Raw genomic sequence first — 27940 nt, 5'->3', positions numbered from 1 at the left:
TAATAATAATAATAATAATAATAATAATAATAATAATAATAATAATAATAATAATACAGGAATGTGGTCTTATTGAAAAGTATGCTTAATACTTGCTTAATTTTCGAAAGGGTACTTTTAATCTGAAAAACAAAAAACCGATGGGAACGTATGCTGTTTAAAATATGAGAGCGCAGCAGACTCTGGGTGCTAATGCAGCATCCCGGATGTAGGGAAGCAACATCCAGTCATCGTACGTACTGGAAACCGTCATCCATACACGCGCAGCTACGTAGGCTGACATCCACCGAGAGGACTGGTGAGGAGGAGGAGGAAGAAGAAGAAGAGGAGGAGGAAGAGGAGATGTCTGTGACGGTCTCTGTGTTTGTGTTCTCCTGGGCGGACTGTGCTCCTCTCCGCATCCCCGGCCCCAGAGACGCTCCGTTCGGAAGAGACGCCTTCAGTCCGGTTTCTTCTCGCAGCGTCGCGCGGCTTCACCGGCCATCCTAACCAGATGCTCTCCGCCGGACTGGACCCGCTCAGTTTCTCGCCGACCGACCCCAGCGGAGCCTGAGCTCGAAGGATGCAGGTGAAAAGCCAGATCTGCACCGAGAGGAGCAGCACGGACGACCCGGAGCAGGATGACAACCAGAAGAAGACCTCCTGCTTTTCCAACATCAAGATTTTCCTGGTGGCGGAATGCGCGCTCATGCTGGCACAGGGCACCGTGGGCGCCTATCTGGTGAGTTCAGACATGTCCGTCTGATGACGGAGGGTCACGGGCAGAACGATGCGGCGCCTCATCCGGTGCCATATTATTCCCTATCCCATTACCATAATGGCATCCTTCAGTAAACACGGCTATTGATTGATGGCTTGCTGCTTCACCCATCAGGGCCTGCTTGTGTGTGTTTGTGTGTGCGTGCGTGCCTGCGTGTGTGTGTGTGCGCGCGCGCGACACCAGACATCGTCACAGCGCCAGTGTGCTCCACGTTGTTTGGGGAACATATCTATATGCGTCTGTGGACAGTGTGGAAGCAGGTTATGAAATTGGGGGTTCGTCCATTCCTACTGCTCTGAAATGCATCGGTAAATAATACAGGAGGCCTTTAACCCCCCCCCAACCGCCCCCCCCCCACACACACACACACACACACACACACACACAGGCCCAGGAGATGACGTGATCTCCACAACACAAGACACAAGATTTTTTTTTTTTTTTTTCCTCATTAACACCACATTTCCTTTGACAGAGCCTCTCCCAGCAGCCCCTCTCATTGCTCTGGTGTTAATAGATCAGCAGCAGCATTTGTTCCAAGTAGTGAAGAAAATAGTAAAAAAAAAAAGTACAAAAAGAGAGAGTTTATGACCTCTGGCAGAATTCTTATTTCATCCCATGTAATCCAAAATCTCCGATGTCATTTTAAGTTGCAAGTGAAGCCTCATCATCTCCAATGGATCATCTTAACCACTTCCTGGAAGTCGCTTTTATGATTTTTTATTTTTTATTTTTGGTTTGTCCTCTGATAGCTTTCGACATAGTCTGATTACTGTACTGCCTGTTCGGTGCAAGGGTTTATTGAGGACAAGGACACTTTTTTTTTTCTTGTAGCTGTGTTTCAATGCATCCTGAAGTATAAACTATTAGAACTGAGTCATGCAAGTTCACCATGACAACAGGGCAGGGCTGTCCAAACTTTCTGAAACATGAGCCTAAATTGTTAAATTGTTAAAAGCAGTCCTGAGCCACAAAAACGGCATCTCTTTTGTTATGAAAAATGCAACAACAGTTCTTTTGGAAATACAAATTAGATACACAATATTTTTTAGACATATTTTAGACTACAAGAACATGATATGTGTCCCTCTTTTTTGTTGTTGTTTTTCTTTTTTAGTCCAGTTAATACTTTCGAGTAAAAGTTACTGGCTGTTTGAGGTGCTGTGTATTATCATGTTACATGTAATGAAAAGAAAAATGTGTTTATTAAAAGATAAATAGATTGTGTGTTGCTTAAGTTTTCTAGTTTTCACTTTAGTTTGTTTTAAGCATATCACCATCAACAGTCTGCACTGAAGTTCTAAGCTAATACACCTAAACCGGTTTAGTTTCATCGTTGTGCAATAACTGGAATGACTTAAGGTAATGGGTTTCCACGTGATTTTCAAGTAAAGTCAACTATTTAAGGTTACTAGTGTGGTGAAATAAATCTGTGCTATGAATTTTGGACAGGGGCCACAAATGGTGCCTGGGATGCACTTTGGAGACCCCTGATTTATGATGTCTTATTCCACAATGCCGGAGTGTATTTCAGTAAGATATCCTATCACGTGTTCTTACTGTACTGTTCTTACACAATAACTCATTTTGATGATAAATTGTCCCAGAAGTTATTGCGATTACTGATAATATTGTTGTTTCAAGACCATTTTCAAGTAATATAATGGTAACGGCATAGTAACACAAGAACACATTCCCAAAGACCAACAAACTTTAAATTCTACTGAACATTTAACACTGGAACTAGAAAACATTTTAGATATACAAAAATAAATAGACACAAGAACAGGAGCAACAAATAAAATTAATTTTGAAGTCTCTGAAAGACAAAATTGTCCTTCAAAAAAAGAGTTGGTTGAGACCAATGGACAAGATTTTAAGACTTTAGTTATCTAGTTTTTGGTAGAAAGAGGGAAAAGAGAAAATGAAAAATCATGCGAATAGAACTTATTGTGCTCGTTTTAATTGATCAGAGAGGCTGCTCAGACCATCATACTACCACCACTATGTTTGAGTCTTGACATGATGTCCTAGGTAGTGCAGTGTTAGTTTTATGCCATAATGGGACACAATTAGCAAAAAGATCCACTTTTATCTCATCAATCCATAGAGTTCACCCACCCCCCGAATGTGCCTGGGATCATCGATATGTTTTTTGACAAATATGAGACAAGCCATTGTGTTCTTTTTGGTCAGTAGTGGATGTGCCGTTTGAACTCTTCTATTGAGGGAAGTTCACTGGAACGTGCCTCAGAAACGATTCAGTTTCTAATTGCTGAATTGTGAACACCATTCTTACCTGAGGCAAGTGAGGCTTGAAGGAGATTTCTGAGTGACCTCCTGGATGAATTATTGATGGATTTTAGCAGCAATTTTGGGAGACTTGTCACTCCTAAGAAAGTTCACCACTGTTCTCTGGATAATGACTCTCACTGTGGTTCATTGTAACCCCAAAGCCTTAGAAATGGCTTTCTAACCTTCCTAAAAGATGACAAAACTTGTTCCTTTTCTGTCACTGATTTTCTCGATTAGATTGTGGTTAAGTCTTATTCAAGACTTTGGTCTAATCTTTAATCTTCTAATTGAACTAATATTAAAAACAACTCCTGACCTGCCATAAAACCCGAGGGTTCCCAAGCTACACACTACACACATACTGCATACTGAACTTGGCATAATTTTACTGCATGTCACAAAATATGTTCTTATTGAAAAGCATTCAATTCGACTTCAAAATACATTCTATGAACAATTACTAATGAACATTTACTATGGTTAAATACACAGAGACTGTGTGTGATAAAGTCACAAGAATGGTTCTGGCTAACACCTGTAACACTCATTGTTTATCTGTTTTCCTGCTAGGTAAGTGTTCTGACGACTCTCGAGAGACGTTTTAACCTCCAGAGTGCCGATGTGGGCGTCATTGCCAGCAGCTTTGAAATCGGCAACCTGGCCCTGATCCTGTTTGTCAGCTACTTCGGCGCCAAGGCCCACCGGCCCCGGCTGATTGGCTGCGGGGGGATTGTCATGGCATTGGGGGCTCTGCTCTCAGCTCTGCCGGAGTTTTTGACTCATCAGTATGAGTATGAGGCAGGGGACTCGTGGCATGCCGAGGACGGCAGGGTCATCTGCTCCAACAAAACCAGGTCAGAGAATCGGGACTCTGGTTTTAACTGCGGCAACCGAGCCAACACCAACATGATGTACCTTCTGCTCATCGGAGCTCAGGTTCTGCTCGGCATCGGGGCCACTCCCGTCCAGCCTCTGGGAGTGTCATACATCGATGACCATGTCCACAAAAAGGACTCTTCATTGTATATAGGTGAGTCACTCTAAGGGTGCAAAATGATAGTCAAGTGTTCATTTTGGTACGTGATGAGATTGTAAAGTACATATTCCTAAGTACACATTAGTCTAAAACTGGATCAAAGTTTTTTTCTGGTGGGTCTTGTACTTTTGACACCTGTCCTTTCATCCTCCTACAAAGTCGTAAACACATTGAGAGGAATTCCAAGGCATTGCCCTGATATATACAGGAGTAGACTGTATCCCACCTCCCAAATGACATACCTATGACTGTAGACTAGGCCCTAATCCATTTAATCTATTTCATGGTCCATCCCATCATTACTCATGATTGAGGCCGCAAGGTACTTGAACTCTTCCAACATGAGGTAAAGACTGACCCCTGACTCAGAGGAAGGACTCAACTAGGGCTAAGCAATTATTTTAGTAGTTGAGTAGTCTATTATTCTAATGATTGAGTAATTGCAGTGGCTGTTTCCTGCTGAAATGTTCAAGGCCATGGCATTGTGAAGTGCCAATTCGGTTTTGACACTTTTTGTCTATTTCTTGGTGATGCTTCTTTCTGTTCATCACCAGCTAGCTATTAGCATTTAGCCTTCGTCAACAACTCACTAGCAGAAGTGAGACTGCAACACAAATAATTATCCATCTGGAACACAAGGCGCTAAATGTTAAAACATAATTTAACAAGGCCTAGAGGAATTTTGAAAATCGAAGGTCCTCTGATAAATCGCTACAGCCTTAGACTCAACCTCTCACCTGTTGGGAACCTCAATTTCAGACTCAGGGGAGCTGTCGCTCATCCTGCCTATGTACACTGATTGTGGACAATAGAGTACGATTGATTATTACAACCTTGTTGCTTCATGGTTATATGGAAGCGAAAGAAAAAAATTCATTAAATTCTGAGTAGTGTTTTATGCTTGTTTTGTTCTGGAGAAGAACTGTGTTTTTAATTGTCCCCAGAGCTAGAAGCAGCAGCACCTGATGGGTCCCTTTAGGTGCTTTTACGGTTTGACACAGACGCCGTGTGATGTTGCCAGCATTGGATGCTGATCGCACACCTGCAGCTTTATGACTTAAAAGGTCGTGTGACAAGCTGTATCATCATTGCCGTGCCGGACATAGCCATTAGCAAATCGATGCACATTATCAGAAACTGCTCAGGTAGACTTTGGCCTTCCTGCTTCCTTTTCAGAAGCATAAATTGTGTGAAGGAAATCTGCATCACCGCACCGGCTGCGGCAGCCAGGACTGATGTGTCAGGGCAGGTTGGTTTTATAACGTTGGCGGCCGATTCTAAGTTTACCATCTGCTGTGTGTGCAAAATGAGGAAAATTGTTTCCTAGCCTTTAGACTACATTTTGTTTATTTGTCAACCACAGCTAAAGCTAAACATGTCCTGCTCTTAGTAGGTAGCAGGGATCAGCGTGGAGCTGCCTCAGAGTTGGATGTTTTTGCCTCCAGTAGCAAAAAGGGGTTACATGAGGTCTTAAAACACTGCTCATGTTGCCTTTTCTGCTTTTTTCTTTATTATTCAAGCCTCTTTACTCTGATACCACAAAAGGAAATGCTTTGTAACCAACTGCTTTCAGAAGTCAGCTAATTAGTAAATTATAGATTTAGTGATTTAGCACAATATATCAGTGCTAACATCGGTATTGGCTGATATTGGTCATTTTTTAACATATCGATATCATCCCAATACATAAACTGGGAAGATATTTACAACCAATATTTATTTCCATCTTGTTGCTTTTTGTTTCTGCAGGTGAAGAGGAGGAGGAAGGTCATGTGTTATTTTTTTGGTCATGTGACAACGATATAAGGGACGATAAAAACGATTTATTACATCCTTTTTAGGTAACTGTATAACTGTGTTCAACAGTAATCATAACCAACCGCACAAACACAAATAATCCTCTTGGAAAAAAAAAATTGTAAAGGGCTTCTTTATGACACAGCCATATAAAGATGTGGTGATTTTCATCACGGTAGTTTTTGGTACTAATTTATGCCTTCATTGAACAAACAGTGGAGAAAATAGAACCCTATTTTGAGAAAAATAATTTGGAGCAATATGTTTTCCTTCCAGCTCATTTGCGTTAACCAGAAAGGTGGTTCCACGAGGCACGGAGTCTGGAAGTCTAAAGATATAACTGCTTTCAATAGCTTTTTCCATGTAAAAGCTATTGAAATCCATTTTATGGTTTTCTTTTACTGCACAATTAAGGGAGGTACTTTAAGTCGGGAAAAAAAAGTGGAAAATTCTGCACAGGCAAAGTTAGGAAGAATATTGTGTCTTGTACTTTGCTTGCAGTCATATAGTTTAGGTTCCCAGGAGGAAAGCACTTTCTGCGAACATCAGCAAAGTTTCCCTGGCTGGCAGTAGAGCACTGTAGAGAACTACAGTAACAACTAGGAGGCTGACATAACGTGTATAATAGGCTGTCTGTCAACGTTACCTAGGTAACAGTCGAGAGACAGTGCTGTGTGCCATTCCCGTTCTTCATGCAGCTCAGCAGCCTGCCATTAGCGGATAGCCATCAGAGTAAGTGGAGAGAAGGAGAAAGAAAGAAAGAGAAGGCATAAAAATCCAAAGTTGTTTCTCCATTCTTTAAATAAAACTGTGTCGTCAAAGCCAGAAATTTCAGTCCTTTTAGTATGTCAATCTGACAAATCTTTGAGTATCAAGTTCTGGGAACCAGTCGCTAGACTTTAATTTGCTCTCTCAGCATCTTTTGCACATTATTTTTAGGTTGTTTCCATCAGGTTCGCCATCAGATCACACAAATATATGAGCCTCTGTATTCCTGGGTCTGTTTCCATTAAAAATATAAAAAATAAAAAAAGGAAGGGCAATACAGAACTGACTAGGGTTTCCTTATATAAAGATGCATAACAAACAAAATATCTAAGACTTCACCACTAGCAACACATATTTAATTCCTGTTGACGTTTGATTTGCACCGTTAAATTCGGACATATAGTTAGCCCCAAAATTATTCATGCCACTCTCTGATGCTGATGTAGAACTATTTTCATAAAAAAAATAAAAATAATTAAGTCATATTTGATATGTATATACAGCATTGCTTTAACAACTGAAGCTAACATAGTTACTTGATTGTGGTGGGAAAATGGAGAATACATGATACTGCCCCTTTAAAGAACTAAAAACAAGACTAAAAAGTACTTGCCATTTTCTCACTTCTGTCCTGGCTGTAATCTCCCCAACCTCTTCCTTCAACACATGAATATAACAAACATCAATCCATTCTCACCACGACCTGCGCTCGTTTCCATGTTTTTGTGTGTTATCCGGTCCACCAGGCACGTCAATTGCCATGGCTACATCTTGTGGCGGTGCTGCTGTTGAGGTGCCATAAATTGCGCTGTCGTCTAGAAAGTCGTATGTGCATGCTATGTTTTTTTTGCCGCCACTGTTTAAAGACGGCGGTGTTTGACAAGCTCAAAGTGCAAAAGTGGAGTCGCCTTGAGTAAAAGCCACATGACAGGAGCAGTTGGGTTCAGTTCAGCAAATACCTATCCAACTGATTAAATACCAAAGCAGCAGCTCAGGAGGAAGGAATGGGATGGGATGGGATGATCGAAGACGAGGCCACTCTTTAGAGATCGTATCTTCACCCTCATGGATCAATGCAGCATGAATGAGACAAAGAGGACAAGAAACACTCCAGGGTAATCAGGTAAACACCCCTGGCCCTACGTGAAAACAGTAATTGCCTCCTAAACCTAATTGGTTGTCGTGGGAAGAGCTGACATCACGCCCCTGTGATAAGTGCCAGTGAGCCTTTTACGTCACGGTGAAGGAGTTACGGCATTACCAGCCTGTTCTCTGTCATGTAACATCTCAGCTGGACTTTTGTTAACTAATGAGCCACTTCCAGACCATTTTTCTGTTTTTGTGAGTCATTCAGAGATGGACTTGCTGCTGTGCTGTGAACCATTTTCTGGCTACACAACTCCAGTGCTTGAGGATCATGAACTGATGGCTTGTAGAACAGATCTCATGGTTCCATCAAATACAGCAAGTAATCTCTGTCTGAAGCAGCATAGCAACCCCACACCATCACACTACCACCACCATGTTTGACAGTAACTGTGTTTCTATCAACGGGTTTTTTATGTGCATTTTGAAGCGTTGCGTTAGAAAAGGTTTATGGAAACAGCAAAATTCTAAGTTTTTCAAAAATGTGTTTAAACTCGTTTGACATGGATTTTGGCTTTTCCGAAAAGAGTTAATGCACTAAAGGGGAGACGGAAACACATTTGCCAAATTAGTTTTGACGTAGCCTCATTAGAGGCACCAAACTAGGAACAATTTTAATTCTAACCCTTGAGCTCGGAGGAGCTGTCAGCCTGAAGTGGCCGGTGAAAGGCACTCCACTGGTGGATCTGTGCCTTACCAGAGGCACAAAAAGTCCAAATGTCCAACTCAGAGACGTGTGGTTCACGTTTGTAGCCTCTACATCTTGTTTATTACAGCCATAAGTAGCATATCTGACGAAATGACACTTAGTGTGGCCTGCTTGTGATTCGCCAGAAAATACAGCTAATGACGTTTTTTCCCTGAAATACTAACACTAAGTACGTACTGTAGCATGTCATGACATGTAACAGGATACTCACCTTCCAGAAAAGCCTAACGCGTCTCATTAGCTACGTTTCCATTAACATAAAAATTGTGCAATTTCAAAAATACATTTGGTTTATGGAAACCCACTTATTTTGAAAAAACTCTCGTTTTTCAATAAAAGGTTTTGCCACTGGGATGAGGTTGTTGTTTTAGCTGTATCGAAATTAGAATATTTCGCAAAACTTGGAAACACTTTTTGATCACACAAGTCATGTGATCAACAACCAGATGTTGCTACTGCGGGAAAAGACGAAGACAGCAACAGGAAGTGGTTAGAGGATGATGGTGCGACATGTTTTTGAACGACTTATTGTGTGAACAAACTTATTCACATTGGATTTTAAATGCATTTCTTGCTTAATGGAAATACAACGATTGCAAAATTGTTTTTTCTACTTTAGCGGACTATCAACAAAGTTTTGGGCACATTTTTAATGGATAGCTATTGATCTGTACGGTGTATTGCCAATAAGTCTTGTTAATTGTAGGGTCAGCTTTTCTAAAATACGCTAAATCATCACCTGACAAACTTTTGTTGTAGAAATTAGTATTATGATTCTGAAAGCATCTGGAAGGAGCCAAATACTTACCCAGAGCTCTGTAATTGGATTGGATCTGTCAGAACAGCTTTTAAAATCTTACCCATGTCCTATGTGTGTTTTTCTGATTGCCTCTCTTTCCTAACATTTCTTTTTGTCATTCGGTGGCCGGTGCATCAGATCATTGTGCCTGCTGGCAGATTAAAGTGAAGCAAAAATAGATTTAGAGCTTCAAAGTAAGCCACATTGTTCTGGGTAGAAAATGGCTGCTTGTAGAAAGACTAACCCGCTCTTTAGCTGTGTAGACTCTAATGTCAGAGCCAAATTGTAATTGGATTATTGATTGCTGTCCTTCTCTTGACTGATAGGCTGAGGTAAGTAAGCTTCAACGGGCAACAAGCGTCCCGTCGGTTGTTCACCACACTAAGGGTCTGAACAAAGAAGCGTCCGTTAATGATGGGTTTTATGGCCTGTGTTTGTAACAGCGAGGCCGACCCCAAACAGCTCCAGCTGTACATACAAGTAGAGTGCAGCGTGTGCTGCTCTTGTTAGCCAGACAGCAACACTGTAGGACACTCACAGGCCTCCAGCTTTTAATGGGTCTCCAGACGTCAGGCTGTTCAGGTTAAAATGAAGATTAACAACAACGCATGCAGGCGATACGCTTCTGTTTTTATGTGATGACCTCCCTGACGTTTTCACTCTTGTAGTAATGCTACACTGCAAAAACAGAATCTGGTCCAAGTCTTGTATAATAAGGAATGAATCAATTAAATTGCAATAATTTCCATTGTGATGACTTAATATTTTTTCAAGGGCAGTTTTGTTTCCAGAGGATTTATAATCCATTTGATTTGTGGTTTTGGTTCCAAGTAGTTTTTTTTTATGTCCGTTTTCTTTTTGTCGTTTATGTTTCGGAGATTTGAAATATCTTCCAGTTCCAGCGTGAGGTGTTCTTTACAGAATTAAAGTTTATTATTGTTTGAGAAGATGAATTTACATTATAAATCTATTATCAATGTATTACTTGAAAATGATCTCAAAACAACATTATTGTTACTGTGAAAATTTATTGTCCAACAAAATGTATTATTGCAACAGGCCTTATTCTGGACAAGTATTTTGATCTAGTTTCGCGCACGTGTTTCTCGATTCATTTTTACCCAGAAAGCACATGGGCAAAAACCGTTAGTGAAACGGTCACTGGGACTGACTAGTATATATTCCATTGAGGGAAAGTAACTTTAACATATGAATTCCTCATATGTTAACATAAATGCTCGTTTTGAAGTATAAGCTGCTACTTCTTCTTTGAAGAATTCGACCTGGAATGCGGTGTTCATAACAAACACGTGTGTTCATCTGCTCTACCGCTAGCAAACAAGCGTACTGATTAAATAACATAAAAGTCAAGTAGTTCCCTAAAAGTCCCAACAGATGGCAGCAATGCGCCATGCAAAACAAAACACCCACAGTTTACAGGACACACTTCCTGCTAAAGAGCCCTCTGGTGGTTGAAGAAAAATCCACATATAAACCGGAAAATACAATATATGAAAAAAAATCTGAATGCTCTCTGGCATTGTTCAGGGGGCCGGACCAAATGTGGAGGCGGGCCGGATCCGGCCCTAGGCCGTAGTTTGGGGACCCCTGATTTAAATATATGAATGCAGCTACAACTGAAGCTCTGTGTCTGGAAGAACAAAAAAACCAGCGTGATGCCAGTCGTCTGTTTGTGTGCGATTGTTTAGGACTGGAAACTGGCACGTTGCCACCTGTGGTTTAGATGCAGTGCAATGGAGGCCCTGGCTGTAGCCACTTGATATGCAGACTGTTGTGCCATAGGGCTGTGCCAAAGAACACAAACACTCAACATTGTTGTTCTAAAATTGGACTCACAGTCCCCCAAACGCCATGTATTTGTACTCTGTGCGTTTCAGTGGGATTTTACGTGGCAGACCAACAGAAGGTAGTGTATTAGCATCAAAGTGTACAATAACACCCGAGTTGAAAATAATTTATAAAATAAAAATCTAGAAAGTGTGGCGTTTAGCACCTCTGATTCAGCTTGATGAAGAACCGCCTTTACAGCTGCAGGCCGTTTTGGGCTAAGTCTCGAACACATTTTCACATCTAGATACTAAATGATTTGGCCATTCTTCTCAGCAAAATAGCTCAAGTTCAGTCAGATTGGATGGAGGACATCTGTGAACATAATGTTTTATTTATTTCATAAGTCTCGACGCTGATTCTCAACTGGATTTGGGTCAGCATAGCACTGTTATATCCAATAGATTAGTCACACTAACTCCATCTTTCCTGAAAGTACAACGTTGAACAAACCTTTAACCTGTTTCGTTTTTTTTGTGCATAAAGAAAACATGACGGAAACAGGGTGCAAATCAGCAACGGTGCAGCCGATTGTGATACGGGACTGTAACGCCATGTGACCCTTGATTTATTGAAACGCAGCCAGAGTGGTCTGCAGAAAGTCCGCTGATCTTCCCCTTCATCATACCTCAGCCTCTGTTTGTCTCTGTAATACGTCAAATGAAGCGGCGTGGGGCTGCGAGTTGAGAGTCCACTGCAGCAAAAATGTTTTTACTCCGCCGGGGTTATTACTCTTCCACTGTAGGACAGCGGGGGAAGGAATGGACACTGACTCAGCACGCCCGGTCCGTTCGGGCCGGGCCCGGGTTGTTTTATGTGAGCACCTTTGCCAAGAAACGAAGGGCCAGCGATTGAACTGTGCTCTAATGTGAGTCTGAGTGTGAAATTATTCATGTGCAGGGAGCGTGACCAGGTAGAGCAGCCCGGTCCCACACAGGGTGACCTCTCTGCTGCTCTATTTACGACTGCTGAGCACAGAGGACTTATTATGGCTCTGGAATTACTATCATCTCCAGAATGATTCCTGTCACTTGTGGATTCGGCATATTTTATCTGGACCTTTTGAAGAGGAAGCACCGGATTTATCACCTGGTATTCTGCAAATTACGTTGATAAAAACATGTATGCACCCACTGAATCTGTCAAACTGCAACGTGTTTCATTGGGGTCATATACAGTGGCTTAGAGAAGTATTCATACTCCTTGAACTTTTCCATTGTTTTGCCACTTTACAACCACAAACATAAATATATTTTATTGGAATTTTATATGAGAGACCAAAACAAAGTGCTACGCATTTGTGAAGTAGAAAGCAAATTATACATGATTCAAAACACCAGACAGGTCAGGGATAAAGTTGTGGAGACGTTTAAAGCAGGCTCAGGCAGTAAAAAGATTTCCCAACCTCTGAACACCTCACTGAGCGCTGTTCAATCCATGGTCCGGAAATGGAAAGAGTGTGCACAACTGTAAGCCTACCGAGACGAGGCCATCCACCTAAAATTACAAGGGGAGCACTGATCAGAGATGCAGCCAAAATTCCCATGGTATTCTGTGCCTAATGTACAGAATGTACAGAACCGTCCCCTAGATTCTTTGGTTTACTGAAGTCACACTCCTTCACTTCCTAAGTCTCCAGTCACATTAACTGAAGCCAAGTGAAACTGCTCTGAAGCTCAGCTGAAGATGTGAGGAACAGTCTGCAGCTGTAGGTTCACTGCATTTGAACTGCAGCAAGTTCTCAGTGCTGTACTTACTGCATCTAATGAGCAATGTCAGGGTCTAATAAAATAAAGTGTGCACATAGCATTTTAAGACTGCCTTGCAAACTGAAAAAAAAAACTCTAGTACTGTAACTGCTGATGTTTCTGAACTAACGGAATGGTCTGTGTTCAGTGGTCAGTTCGTGTACGGTCATGTGAACAAAAAAGTTCTAGTTCTGGGACCATTTTGTCATAGGATAGCGGTGTGGAGATCTGTCCCCCAGGTGATCTGTGCCGTTGTATGAAAGATGCGTGTGAATACAAACGTGCCAAAACCACGTGACTGCACAAAGACTGCTCAGCTTCTAGACAGGCCAGTGCTGCTGTCCGTCAATCTGGGAAGGGTTACCATGCCCTGTCAATTTGAAGTACATCCCATAACAGCCTGATAGGTTACCGACAAGCAGAAAACATTTAAGACGCTTCTCAGTCTTTGCAAGGATGGGAAGAATATTTCTAAAAAGAATATGACAGGCCAACAAGAGGTGTGTACAAGATTGTATTAGACTGCTAAGTTGCTAAGTCGAGGCCTAAGGCAACATTCTGGCCAAAGGCAACTCAGAGTACTTCTCAAAGTATATTGATGTTAATGTTTGTTGTAAATCTGTAAATAAATAACTGGTTTTTTTAAAAAGAAACAAATTGATTAGACATCAACATTTGAACATGTCTTCTATAAAAACTAAAGGCTTAATGCTGTCATGAACTAGCGCACCAGTCCAGGATGTACACCGCCTCTCGCCCAGTGAGTGCTGTAGTTAGCCACTAGTGACTCAGCAAGGATAAGCAGGTTTAGACAATGAATGGATGGATGCATGTTTAATGGGATGTATCTAATGAGCTTTAAGGGTTTGGGTTAGGGTTGACGGAGTTAGTCAATCTCTCCAGCAGAAGACAGCCTAACATTTGATCACCAAAGCAGCGGCGTACATCATCAAAGGCTCGGTGCCTCAACAGGCAACGACTGCAGTGATATCACTAACCGCAGCAGCAACTCACAACAGAGAACCATCCTTTCTGAATCCACTTTCTAAATGTTTTTTTCTCTAATTCATTGCCGTTGCATAATAACACTTCCCTGCACATCTGTGTCAATATTATTGCTGTTGTTATCGTCAGCCGTTTCACTTTGAAAGTTGCTCCAGGCGCTTGGCTTTGGTTCGCTTTTTTTTATTGAGGCTGGTTTGGATCCATTAAAGATAAGAGCAGTGGTGTGCTGTTGATCTGATCATCTGCTGGGTGTGTGTTTACCCGCCACACTGCATCACATACTGTACATCACTGACTAAAGCGGATTTTCATCGTGTTATGTGCTGTGAAAAGCTAAGTCAAGGTATATTTTTGATTCGCTCATCAAAAATATACCTTCGGTGTTGCTTTGATTCTTTCATGCACGTGTGAGAAACCCTTTAATCTCCCATGGCAACCATTCAGCTGTGCAAAATGCCTGGTGAGACCAAGCACCAGCCTTTGAGGATCACCCCTCCCCACGACTCCCCCACTCAGCTCCTTCAGACTAGCCAACAGCAATTAGCAAACATCTGGTGGAACTGTGCTTCTCCTGAACTCATTGAGCTACTTCTCAGTGCAACGCTGGTAAAAATGTTGCTAAAGGGTTAATAGAGAAGCCATGTTGTGATGACTTCCTGAAGGCGGAGCTTCAGAACTAGCAGGATCTTCTTAAAGAGACAGAGACTCTCTTTAAGAGAGGCCCAATTTCAAGGTGTTAAACTACAAAGTCAATTTGTTTCTAAGTTATATTCAATATACACAGCATTTTTATAACAACTGAAGGTAATATAGCTACTTGATTGTGCTATAAAATGGCATTATGTGACTGAGAAATACGTAATCCTGCCCCTTTAAGCACCATGTCTTGCCCGTTTGGCCCCTGGTGGAGGGCAGATGAAGATATAGGAGTGCGACAACTCAACATGTCTGTTGAGTTGTCAGACATGCTGGCTGAGTTGCTAATGGTCAGGGTCACGTTTGACTGCAGACTGAATCAACTGTAATGGAAATCAGTGAGATATATATGGATCTCCTGGTTTCTCCTCGGGCTGGATCTGTGACAGTTCCAATAGAAATTATTGAACCTTTTCAACCATTTCTATACGTGTTATGTTCGGAATCACGTACAGAAGCTTTTACAGGGCTTGTACCTCATTCAACAAATGTAATTGTTGAATAAAATGTTGCATTAAGCAGTTTATCGAAGGCATCAAAGCAGAAATAAGCTGAAACAATCACCTAATCACAGAAACACATTGCATTTATGAAGACCACAGTAGCCTTTGACGGAAACCTCTTACCGGCACTACACTGGTCATTCCTTGACCTTTCTTTCATCTACTTGAGGTTTTTGCCTTTAATATAGTTACTTTCTTTTTTTTTATATAACTCAAAATTCAGCTGCTTGAATGTGGAACCTGGCCTCGCCCAAAGCCCCATGTTTCAAACTCTTTACTTAAATGTCTATTGGCAAGCTAACAGACAAAGCTCTCCAGCAGTTCAAACGTGTGAATCCTCTTCTATTTTTAGATGCCTGTGTTAAGTTTCTCTAATAGTTGCTGGAGTCATTTCATAAACTCTTGGATGAGGCTGTGGGTTTCATGGGGATCTTGCTTTCACATCCAATGCTCTTTGGCTGAGATAACTGAATGTTTTCAATCCTTTGACAGACTATTTCTGGAAGGCCTTCAAATTGTCCTCCAGATACTTTTGCTGCGTTCATTTTTCCTTCTACCTCTACAAGCCTTCCTGCCGTGAAGCATGATGCTGCTACCGCCATGCTTATGGCCATGGTGTGTTTGTGGTGATGTACAGTGATTGGTGTCCAGCAAACAGCGTCTATTTTGGTCCCATCAGTTTTCCCCAAATCTCCATGGTGACAAACAAAAAGTTAGCCAAATGTTTCCCCTTTTGGCTAACTCTACAGTAGTTTGGGAAACTCATGCTGTTATTAGACCACGTTGATAGATTTTTTTTATACATTTATCTATATATTTCTTGTACACTTTTTGTTTTATTGGATGTGATTGATGAAACACTTAGAACTGCTTTTTGTTTAAGAGATTATTCCAACATTGGAATGTTTTTTGCGCAATGAAGGTCTGAGACTGAAATATACATATTCAAATCTATCAAGTTGAAGTGCTGGAGTTTCCCTTCTTTAGATTAAGGTTTGTTTTTTAAGACAGACAAAATGTGTGTGAATAACTTTGCAAGTGGTAACTAACTTTTAATAGCTTTGAGGCGTTTTTTTCTTTTCTTTTCTTAGATTTTTCAGTAGATTCAGACCTCTATAAAAAATAATCCCTGATAATAGATATAACAGTGATCATAAAATAATTTCTAGAAGGGTTTAATGGTCGATTTGTTGTAGCAAGAGTAAGCAGCACTTCTTCTGCTTCGGCTCATTATTAGCAGACAGCCCATCACTTCCTCTTGTTGCACTTAACTGTTCCCATTCACTGTAACATATTAATTGCTCCAAACACAAACACAATTTTGCCTGGTCTGATTCCTCTTGGAAAGCTCTTAGCCCTGGCGCCAAAGTGAGGCTGCTGCTGCATGAGTGTACTCATACGCAAAGAAGCCATTTCCTGCTTGATCAGTCCTGATGCCACTGCATTATCTCGTCTTAGATCAATAAGTCTGTGCAACGTGTTGACTGTGCATTACTGTGCCCTTGGGAGGTATAAATTTTGGAACTGGACAAAGAAGAAGTGGTCTGCATCAGGTTCCTTTTAAAAGCAGCTGGCCTTAATGCAATGCTGCCCTCTGCTGGCAGATGAGGTGAAATAAGCTGATTTACCTAGTCTGTCATTGTGTAGTAGTGAAATTCAGCTTTCGCTTTTGTCTATTCTAACTTATCTGATATTTAATCCAATATCTGATATTCATTTGTCCTTTTCTTTTGTTGTTGTTTTTTTAGGTATCTTATTTTCAACACTAGTTTTCGGCCCAGCTTGTGGCTTCATCCTAGGTTCCATCTGTACCAAAGTCTACGTTGATGCTGTTTTCATCGACACCAGTAAGTAGCCATTTTGTTAATGTCGCAAAACTTCCAGAACAAATAGATGGAGACGCTTTTACAACCAATAGCAATTTGTTGTAAAAGCTCAGAGTGAGCTCTACAAATTACTTTTAATTGTTTTTTTATTTCTTCCATTCAAATTCACACTTTATTTTTCTTCTTTCTTTCTCAGGAATAAACCAGTAGAAATGTAGGGGTCTTTCCTGGCGTTGAGCTTAAATTAAAGAAACATTTAAAACATTGAGCCACTCTAGTTTCATTATGCAGTTGTTTATCTGCAATTTTGAAAACCAAGCCATGTTTCACAACACACTGTAATTAGCTGAACTATCCACATACTTTGCCAAATGAAAAAGCTTCTTTAAGATCAACACACTTGTTGGAAAAAAAAACTTACATTTTGTCGTCCCATAAAACACGCATTATTAATCATTTCCAACACCTTCCATTTAACAGTAAAGTATAAAAATGTATGGTATGTTTCATAAAAGTGTCCTCAAAAGGCAGAAAAATTATTAGGCGATTAAGTGATGACAGGATCTCAGTGGGGTTAGCACAGATTGAAGTCACTTGTTTCCAAAGCTTTTAATAAAGATCCTTGTAAATGTTTCTCCTACCTTTCTTGCCCAGGTAAGCTGGACATCACCCCTGATGACCCTCGCTGGATCGGGGCGTGGTGGGGCGGCTTCCTCCTCTGCAGTGCCTTACTCTTCCTGTCGGCCCTCTTCATGTTCGGCTTCCCCCAGGCGCTGGACGAGCAGGACATGGACGCTCGAGGGGAGAGTGAGCAGGCCATGCTGCCCACCTCCTTGAGCCTGGAGAGCCAGGACTCTAAACCCAACGGAGAGTTTCGTGGCTTCGACATGAACAGCGGACTCTCAGTCTGGGAGCATCTGAGAGGTGAGAAGATACAGTAGGAGGAGGTTGAGTAAAGGCAACAATACTTTTATACTTGTATCTATCTTTCTTTTTCTCCTTCCAGTGATCCCCCGGGTAACCAGGCACCTTTTGTCCAACCCGGTGTTCAGCTGCATCACGCTGGCCGCCTGCATGGAGATAGCTGTGGTTGCTGGTTTTGCTGCTTTCCTTGGGAAATACCTGGAGCAGCAGTTCAACCTCACCACTTCTTCAGCTAATCAGCTGCTAGGTATTGCAACCATTTTCCTGACTCAATGTTGGGCTAGTGATTGTTACCTTTAAATTATTAGGGAGGGTAATGCAAACAGAAATCCCTCCTGTCCAAATGGATTAGGTTAATCTCTTGTAGACTATTGTTTGAATTCTTCTCAAGGACCACATGGCCAAGGTGGCACATGCATACCACCAGTGACGGTTGATGCATTTTCAACACATACCAGGCGTCATATTGGACTAACTTTACTACCCTCTAGTGGTCAGAAATATGTCTGGCCACAAATATGAAATATGTCTAATTATGCTTGCATCACCTAATTTGCATACTAAACACTTACATTTTATATAAGTTATATTTATATTAAGATTTTTAACATAAAAAAACTAATATTTCATATTTCATAAGACTGTCAACAGGGTAGAAAGGGGATAAACGTTTAGAAAGAAGATAAATTAATGGATTAATAGTCAATTTGTAAAACTTGTAAACATTAACAGCAGAGTCTGTGTAGAAACCTCTGCATGGAAGGAAATAATTCAGTCGACATCTTCTGCTTCTCCAGGTATGACCGCCATCCCCTGTGCCTGTCTCGGTATCTTCCTTGGAGGGCTCCTGGTTAAGAAACTGAACCTCTCAGCTCTCGGAGCGGTCCGCATGGCCATGCTGGTCAACCTGGTGTCCACGGCCTGTTACGTCTCTTTCCTCTTCTTGGGCTGTGACACGGGGCCTGTTGCTGGGGTTACGGTGGCCTACAACAATGAGTAAGACCATTAAGTAACTAAGATGTGAGAGACTCAATTCTTATTCAACTAGTTTTCCTGCCAAAGTGAACGTTATGTAAGGCACTACAGAAAGCCTTCTAAAGAAAAACGAATTACTTGTGTTAGTATTTAGTACCATAATCACCAAAAGGTTGTGGTATCAACCATCCAGACCATTCAGGTCTTCTCGTCTTCTCTACATCCCCAGAACCAGAACCAATCTTAGAGAAGCAGTATTCAGTTTCTATGCTCCTTACAACTGGAACAAACTTCCAGAAAACTACAAAACTGCTGGAGTACAGAATTCCTTTAAGTCAAGGCTAAACCCCCACTTGTTTAGAGCTCCCTTTGATTAATAATAACTGGAACAATGATCAATGTTTGATGCATATTTGCTTGACAGCAATTGACAAAATGTCATGTTTATTGCACGTTTCAAACTGTGTTCAGTTTCTTGACGTGTAATCACTGATACACTCTTCCTCTGCTTCTGTAGGACGCTGCAGTCGAAGAAGCAACCTGAGTCAGGCTGCAACAGTAACTGCAACTGCTACACCGCCTCAGTAAGTCCTGTCTGTGGCTCCAACGGAGTCACCTACATCTCAGCCTGCTTCGCTGGCTGCACCAAACCAGTAAGTGGAGACAAAAAAGACTTTCCTGGACAGCGAAGAAGGAGAAACGCTCACCGTCTGGTTCTTTTCTTTGCGTCAGAACCTGAGCAGCTGTGGGTGCATACCCAGTAACGGCGGCGAGAATGAGGCCTCACCGGGGAAGTGCTCCAGCCCCCGCTGTCAGCATGCGTTCCTCACCTTCCTGTGTGTCATCTGTGTATGCAGCATGATTGGAGCCATGGCCCAGACGCCCTCCGTCATCATCCTTATCAGGTACGGTCTCAGTTAGCCCACAAGAGGGAGCCAGTAACATTGGGAGCTGACAGAGGGGATGATGTGAGTTGGAGCATCCTGAAATGAACGTTGTACGAGTGAATCATCAGAATAGGTGTCATTAGGGATGTGCCGATCAGGTTTTTTCCTGCCGATTCCGATTCCGATCACCCATGAGGGCCGATCACCGATACCGATCACATAATTATTATTTTTTTAATCATAAGCCCTACCGGTTACATTATGTGGAAAAAGGAACCATGAATTCACCTTAATTTAGACAAAAACTTGTTTTTAATAACTTTTTCCAAGAAGAAAACTAAACAAAACAGGCATTCTGCAAATTGTACTGCTATTGATAATACTATCTTTAACAGACTGAAAACATATGGAGGCTCTGAAGAGGCTAAATAATGCAAAGAGCCAAAATAAAACCTCTCAACATTGCCAAAAATTTCAAGTATAAAACTTAACATTCAAAGGCAAATACAGGATTCATTACAATAAACAATCCTGAGTTACTGAATGAAAACTTCCTGATAGCATTGTGGTTAGCTGATTACTGCTAGTTCTGATGGGCTGTTTCTGACTGAGCGGAGTAATTATGCAGAACAGGGAGGAGATCGATTATTTTTTCAGAGATTATCTGTCTCATGTGAGGACAGCGAAAGTTTTAATACGTATATAAAATGTATTTTTTTTTAAGTTAGATGCTGCAGCTTTAAGCAGAGGTTCGGTGTGTGAGTCACTACCAGGTGGAGCAGAAGCGGCGCTCCGTCTGTGAAATATTACTACCTGTAGCGCGTAGCAGCGGTTCAACAGCGAGAGCAGAACCAGCGTCTTACATCGCAGCTCGAAGACTTAAATAATTTTGCGGGTTATTTGTTTAGCTTTCTGACAGTCATGCTAATCCGGGTGAGTGTTTGTAGCTGCTCGCTGCTTTACCTGCTATCTGATCGCTCCATATGTCTTTTTTACTGCAGTGAGCCTCGATATAGCCAAACTTCATCAAGTATGGCACTGTTTTTATGCCATATGTGCTTCAATTTTCCGCCGCAACATGCAAACTTCCCCATTCACTCAGTGCGTTATAGTAGTATTTGTTGCTGCGCGTTTGTGCGGAGTGAAGGAAAGAGGAGACCAGCTGGACATGCAGGCTGCGAAATGAGATGCAGGTGATCGGTTTGTGTGATCGGCAACAAGAGACAGTGATCGGTGATCACCGATCATACACTTTTTCACGGAAATCGACTGATTATGATCGGTGGCCGATCGATCGGCACACCTCTTGGTGTCATAGATAGAAATATAGACACACGGGGCAATGTTATGTCACACATTCATGAAAATGATCAAAGTACCAAAAATAACACATACCACTTGTCTAAAGATTTCTATTTGGGGATTGTTTGTATATGGAAATATGGTGTCCATGAAGGCTTGGCCTGCTTTTCTCTTGCATAATTGACTACAACAGCTTAATTATTTCTAAGACATTTATTTATTGCTAATTTGATTCTGATGAACAGGAGTCAGACTTTTTAAAATGAGAATCAGGTATCACTTTACTTCAGCTAGCTGCAGATATATTCTAGCGCATGTACAGAGTGCTGGAAGACTACTATAAATATGGAACAACCACCTGCTGAATTTAGCAGATGTTTTTAAGTAAATATGCCTACTGTGAAAAATATTATTGCTCTATGCTTTTCTGGTGTCTAAAACGGCACACTGGGAGCCTAAGAAGCTAATTTCAGCCAGCTAATTAGCTTATTGGCTCTGTTAGTTAGCCCACCCAACCCATTTGAGCTTCCTAGCATGTCTGCTATAGTGTTTAACCCTTGTGTTTACAAATGGGGTCCAACCGACCCCACACCCATTTCACTTGTATCAGTTGTCTTACTCCTCACACGCACAAGGGTTTAAAAAACACATTAGCTTAATAACAGTAATAGATGGTTTTTCCTACATACAAATCATCTTTCTTGTAAAGAAGTGAAACATTTTGGGGGCTAGACGTTGTGCTTAAACAGCTAAGAGAGACGAGAATACAGAGTGGCTCTTTCTCTGGAATATAATTAATACAAAAATATGTCTGGTTTAAAAATTCTAGTGATTGCTCTTTTTACATTAGCCATGTCAATACCACCACTGGTGAAGTTTAGTTTTTACATCTTGAAACAATTTCTCTCTGGCAGCAGCATGGAGCTCAAGTTTCTGTTTCATTTTCTCAGATGTTCCTTGATCGCATATTGATCCTGATATTGAAATGAAATTAAACATTAATTTTATTAAGATAAACAAAGTAAACTGAGTGGGGTGTGGAGGATACATAGCAATCAACTAACATAAGATGCATCTTTCTGGATTATGAGTGACATTGACAATAGACTGCTATGCTAGCCAGGCCCTGACAGCTACAGGTTAACAGAAGAGTCCAGCCGCGAGCGACTGTTTCGTTTTGTGACAGTGCTACAAATTATGCAACTTTGGATCAAGCACATCCTTAAGGAGATCACTTTTGAACATTAATCTGTTTTCTTTTTGTGTTGTTCTTGTTTTTCTTCTCAGAACTGTAAGCCCTGAGCTTAAATCATATGCTCTTGGAGTTCTCTTCCTCCTCTTGAGGCTGATAGGTAAGAGAAATCCATGTTTATTCACTTTAACTTTGTCAAAACACGCCCACTGTTGTTTGGCTTCAATTTCCGCTGCAAGTTCTCCCTGCTGTAGGCTGACATGTCAGAGTGGTTTTTCGCCTACCTTAAGCATTTCATTAGTCTGTCAGCTCAGACCCAGCTGGAACGTGAGCTCAAACCTGTCCTCATACTGGCCTTTTGACCTGCTGTCTTTCCACAACCCCCCCTTCCCTCCTGCTCCAGGCTTCATCCCTCCCCCTCTGATCTTTGGTATGGGCATTGACTCCACCTGTCTGTCCTGGAGCTCGGTCTGCGGCGAGAAGGGCGCCTGCATGCTGTACGACAACGTGGCCTACAGGCATCTGTACGTCAGCATCGCCATCGTGCTCAAGTCCTCGGCGTTCCTCCTGTACGCCACTACGTGGCAGTGCCTGAAAAGCAACTACAGGAGGTACATCAAGAACAACGAGGGCTACCTCACGCCCACTGAACTTTTCGCCTCCAATGTGACTCTGGACAATTTGGGTAAGGAGATTACCCAGAACCCAAGTAACAGGACAAAGTTTATATACAATCTGGAGGACCAGGAGACGAGTGACAACATGGAGTCGGTTTTATAGTGGCAATTTACACGAGGCCAGCAGGATCTGCTAGTGTGCATCTGATCTGATGTACAGTCTCTCTCTCTTGGTGTTGTGCAACATGTAGAGCGTTGTTCATCCAAAACATTAGATCTGTTAAAAACAGTAACGGGACTTCCAAAAAAAAGAAAAGAAAAAAAAATACATTCGAAATCACAAACTGACTTAGTAACGCATTTAGTCATTTGTGGTATTTTTTTCACCTTTCAGTCTGAAAGCAATGAAGGGTCAAATAAAATGCAACAGTGTTGGAAACCAAAAGTATGGTGCTGGTCAGAGGTTCCCATTCACTTCTCGTTATCATGAATCTTAACGTTGGGTTTTTAGATATGCGTAACACCAAAAACTACATTCTTTTTGTAGTCATAAAAACAATTCTGGCATAACTCTGCCAGCATATTTGATCACTCTTTCTACAAAAATTGATAGATTAGCATAGCATTATGCTAATACAATTAGCATACCAACTTTCTTTGATCTATCCCGGTGGGCAGCTGCAAATTTTAGCCAAGTTTGAAGGCATCAGTGTTGGTGACATGGTTTTAGATGAACTGGAAACACATCCAAACTAGTTTTGGTTGAAATATGAAAGCTGACTTTAAGTTTCTGGAACGGCTCTGACCCCAGCCATATTGAAAATTTAAAAACCATTTTCCAAAGTCTGCTCTGTGGCAAGAAACCAACAACTTTCAATGAGTTCTACTATTTTTGATGAGCAGAATGGTCAAGTATCAAGCCTGTGTGTATACAGATATAAATATTTAAATAATTGTATAAAATAATGTAAGATAACACGTATTTACCCCACATCTTAGTGTTACGATAATTCTACTGTGACACGGGAGACTTAACCCCCCAAAATGAATAGGACTTTCTTGTCAGTGATGAATGTATGTACATTTCTGACCAGCACTCTTGATTTATATTAGGGTCATCCCTGCTTTTTAGATCTGAGTAAAAACCAGTTGAGTGTTTCTCAAGTGAGATTAGAGATAAAAAAATTACAGTTTTTAAGCCTGACCTACTTGGAAACCAAACCAGAAGGATTTTTAAAACTAACATTTGTTAATACTCTCCAAAACTCGTACTCAGTTTATTCCTTATGTTCAAACAAACAAACCTTATTTTAGGTATTAAATCAAAATAAAATATTTAAAAGAAATGAATACTAAAACATGTATCTTCTTGTTTTTGTGCCAGTAGCCACCTCAAGGGATTTATTTTTCAAATATTTTATATTCTCTAAAAATGTCTCAAGATATCTAAGGGGGGAGAAGCTACTCAACCAATTTTATTTATTGAATTTTCAGACATACCTAAAACACATGAATGTGAACCAAAAACGAATAATAATCACATCCTGTGATAACGCCTCGGTACATGCTGGACCAGACCAATTTTCCTGAACAGTGAGCTCTTTCCTTCCACTTCAACAGAAAGCATACAGATTACAAAAAAATAAATAAATAAAAAAATTTAAACATGCACTTATAAATACGAATGTTACGTAACTATCTTTGTAGCGTAAAAAAGAAATACCTGATTCAGCTAAACCAACAACATAATTCTATCAGGACTGACAAAGACATGCAGATTAACTGAGTGGTCTAATCCTACTTGTGGGGATGTGCCCTGCAGCAGTAATGCATGGATTTAAAAAAAAAAAAAAAAAAGCAACATAAAAAACATAACAAGCAAGAGACTTTGTGAATATGTTTCTTTCACGTTATGGGAAACGAGTTGAACGCGAGAGCAACGCAACAAGACCTTTTGAGTCGCAGGAAAAACGGCTGTTAGCATTATGTCAGAGTTAGCTACAGTCAAACGCATGCTGGTAACGCATGCATTTAAACATAAAGACAAATATTCAGTATAAAGTCACAGAGTTTTATAGTTTTTTTGGCGGCAGCTCCTCAGCTGAACATACGGTATATTAAACATAAGAGTCCTCCAAACTGTGTTTTGGACTGTGAAAGAGCTTTATGATGCATAATGCATTGCGATGTTGCCATTTTTTTTATATTCTAACTATGCCGAGTCATAATCACTTAAGTGATCAAAGTGGGGGGTTTTGTGTGTGTGTGTGTGTGTGTGTGTGTGATTTCAATGTTTTGTTGTTAAAACTGATCTAAAGAGATGTCTTGCATACATTATATTTATTGAAACCCCCAGTAACTGCGTGTGAAACTTTAAAACAAAATCAGCCTTTTATTTTCAACAATTACTGCACCACCGCTAAGTCCTCTGGGGACTGCGGTGGCCATGGACGAAGGTTTTGTTTTTATGTTTCTGTGTTGATTTGGCCAAATGTTTTCACTTCCCTGCTGGACATTCAGCAGAGAAGTGCTAACAGACATTCATTCAAAAATTGCTGGAATTTCAGAGTTTATGATGCCCCGCACTTTACCAAGGATTTGATTATCTTTGGAGAAACAGGCCCGCTGGCTTTTACGCACCTTTCTCAGAAGTCCCAAAAAATATAGCCAGCACTGTACTGTACACAGTTCAGCACAGTATAGTGCCACTTTCCGGCTATTTCAGTATTATGTTTGTTTTGCATCAAAAATTCTCTACTGCTCCCAATTCTGTTTAAATATGTATACTATATGTGATGTGGTAGAGAACTCAAGTTGAATACTGGAAACAGAAGCAGTTTAGCTAGCCTGAAAATTTGAAAACGACATGAATGGCTAGCGTGACTGGGTAGCTAGCTAGCTAACTTTTTTTAGCTGTAGGAACAGGATTTGTGGTCGAGTGAACAAGGGTTTAGTTGTTTGCCAACCGCCAATTAGATGAAGAGAGAACAAAAGGTGGTATGTGTTATGTCTAAGGGTGCTGGCAGGTGACTTTTGTTGAGCCTGCCAGCATGGAGCCATGGTAGCTGCTTTGACATCTATTTGTGCTCCAAATGTGTTTAGTTTTCTAATTAGAATAAAGGTTTTTTTTAAAAAAAAGGCATGTAAGGACAATCCCAAAGATTATTAATTCATCTTTGAATTTGTAAAAGTCCACTTTTGCTTTCTGTTGATCCGATTTATGGGGAATTATCCCACATATTGTGTTTCAAAAACTATTTTTGATGGTTATTTTCGAAGCACACGACCCGTTGAAGATCATTTGTACCTACTTTAATAAAGTATTTAGATAGCAGAGGATTTAAGTACTATATTGATGCTTCTGTAGCATCAGAAACAGATAATTATATAAATTAAAAGTGATGTGGGATAGCTTTAATATATTGAATATAGCTCTATGTTGGAAATCAACCCTCAATGGACCTAAAATTGTGATTTTGCTTTGAATTGTGGGTATGATATACTTAAAAACTGCTTTTTTGTTTGTTTGGCTTTTTTTTTTTTATCAGATATTGCCTCAAAATCTGACTACATAATATTAGGTGGTAACACAGATGTCCAGTCGGAGCTTCAGGACAACCAATTTTTAATGTTAAAAATCAGAGTACTTACTGAAAGGGAAGGTTTGTGGGTTTCTTACTGACAACAACCTCCGACGGTGGCTTTGTCTTGGACATTGGTATCATCTAGTCTGTCATTGTACTAACTCTACTGTCCATACAAGTGCCAAAGTGACACCATAGAAGTGTTGTGTGACGTCCTGAGGAGAATATAGTCTTAACGCGCTGCGGTGCGGAGCAGTTCCTTCAGCGTTTTGTAGCCTCTCTGTGATGACCTCGGTTTATTTTAACCATATCATGCATAAGTGTTCCCAAAAGATTATAACGCTGTTGTATATTGATCTAGAGAACAGTAATATTTAAGATGTAGTCACTGTTCATATGTAGGACTTTTCTACTAGTAAAGGTCTCGTCTAATATAGATTAATGTCTTTCCATCTGTGGCAAAATTGACTAAATTTGTGTTGCTTTAGTCCTTATGAGAACAACACATTGCTTGTACTAAGAGTCTCTAATGTTGAGCCACAGCTTGGCGTTGTACGATTAATACTGCAGAGAGCAGAAAAAAACAGCCAAACGTCATAGATTGCATCCTTCCAACAGCGCCCTCATGTCGGGCTCCCTGCTGACGAGAGCCAGTTGTGGCCATATCAACCTGTGCACTGTAACATTTGCGACAAAAAAAAAAGCAACAACAAAAGAAAAAACAAGAACATATTGTAGGTGTGTCCAACGAGTTGGCAAGTGAGGCAACACTTGCTTGACCGTGTTTTCACCCGTGGCAATAGGACTGTTTCTTTTCGCACCTAAATGTGCTTGAAATGTTTTTTGCCTTGTGATGAGAAACTAACTTGAGAGCATATATGTTTTTTTTTAATTCTATTTTCTCATTATTCCTTCTTTGATGGCCTTGCGTTGTGATTGACTTTAATAGAGGAACTTTATTAATGAACGGATTATCAACATATGAAGAGTTTACTGTCCAAACACAACACCTTTTGCAAAAGTGTTATACCTATAGTGTTTTGCGAGATATTTTAGAAAAAGGATTATATGTTCTGTAAATATGGCCATAATAAAAATTTGGATGGACTCTAGCAGTCAGAAAACTCTTCATATATTCATAATATCCTTTGGTTTGAGCCTTAGCATGTTGCCTTTAAGTGAAACCTAGTGCTAACGGGTGTTATGATGGTTTAGAATGATATATAAGCTTATATTGTGGATGGTATTCAGTGTATGAATTTCAGGCTCTTTTGCAGGAGACCTTTATGAAGGAAAGGGACACTGAAATAAAATATTATAACCTCTATTTTCAAAGGCGCTCTTAAGAGTTTGAAATGTGCCCTTTTGCTTCTCAAGATATTTTTCTTTAAGTCTTATGAGTTTGTATTTAAAGGCTTTAAGTTTTGTGTATTTCTTGGAGATGAAACCATGATTGTATGTTTATTGTAAATATATTAAATATGCTATTTTTGTTTTCAATTTTGGGGAGTTTTGGCTTGATC

General features: G+C 40.6%; 1 protein-coding gene across 1 annotated transcript; it reads left to right on the top strand.

The window, feature by feature from the left end:
- Positions 1-85: 85 nt before the first annotated feature.
- Positions 86-27917, top strand: LOC103462201 (solute carrier organic anion transporter family member 3A1-like). Its single transcript, XM_008404850.3, has 10 exons — positions 86-721; positions 3626-4085; positions 16859-16957; positions 17591-17860; positions 17943-18107; positions 18658-18856; positions 19353-19488; positions 19568-19740; positions 22312-22376; positions 22620-27917. Exons 1-10 carry the CDS (start codon positions 563-565, stop codon positions 22994-22996), a joined length of 2103 nt encoding a protein of 700 aa, XP_008403072.1. The 5' UTR covers positions 86-562; the 3' UTR covers positions 22997-27917.
- Positions 27918-27940: the final 23 nt, after the last annotated feature.

Source organism: Poecilia reticulata, chromosome 3 (assembly GCF_904066995.2).
Source record: "Poecilia reticulata chromosome 3, P_reticulata-male-v2, whole genome shotgun sequence".
In the NCBI taxonomy this organism is placed as follows: Eukaryota; Metazoa; Chordata; class Actinopteri; order Cyprinodontiformes; family Poeciliidae; genus Poecilia; species Poecilia reticulata.
This window is presented reverse-complemented; position numbering and strand designations above follow the sequence as displayed.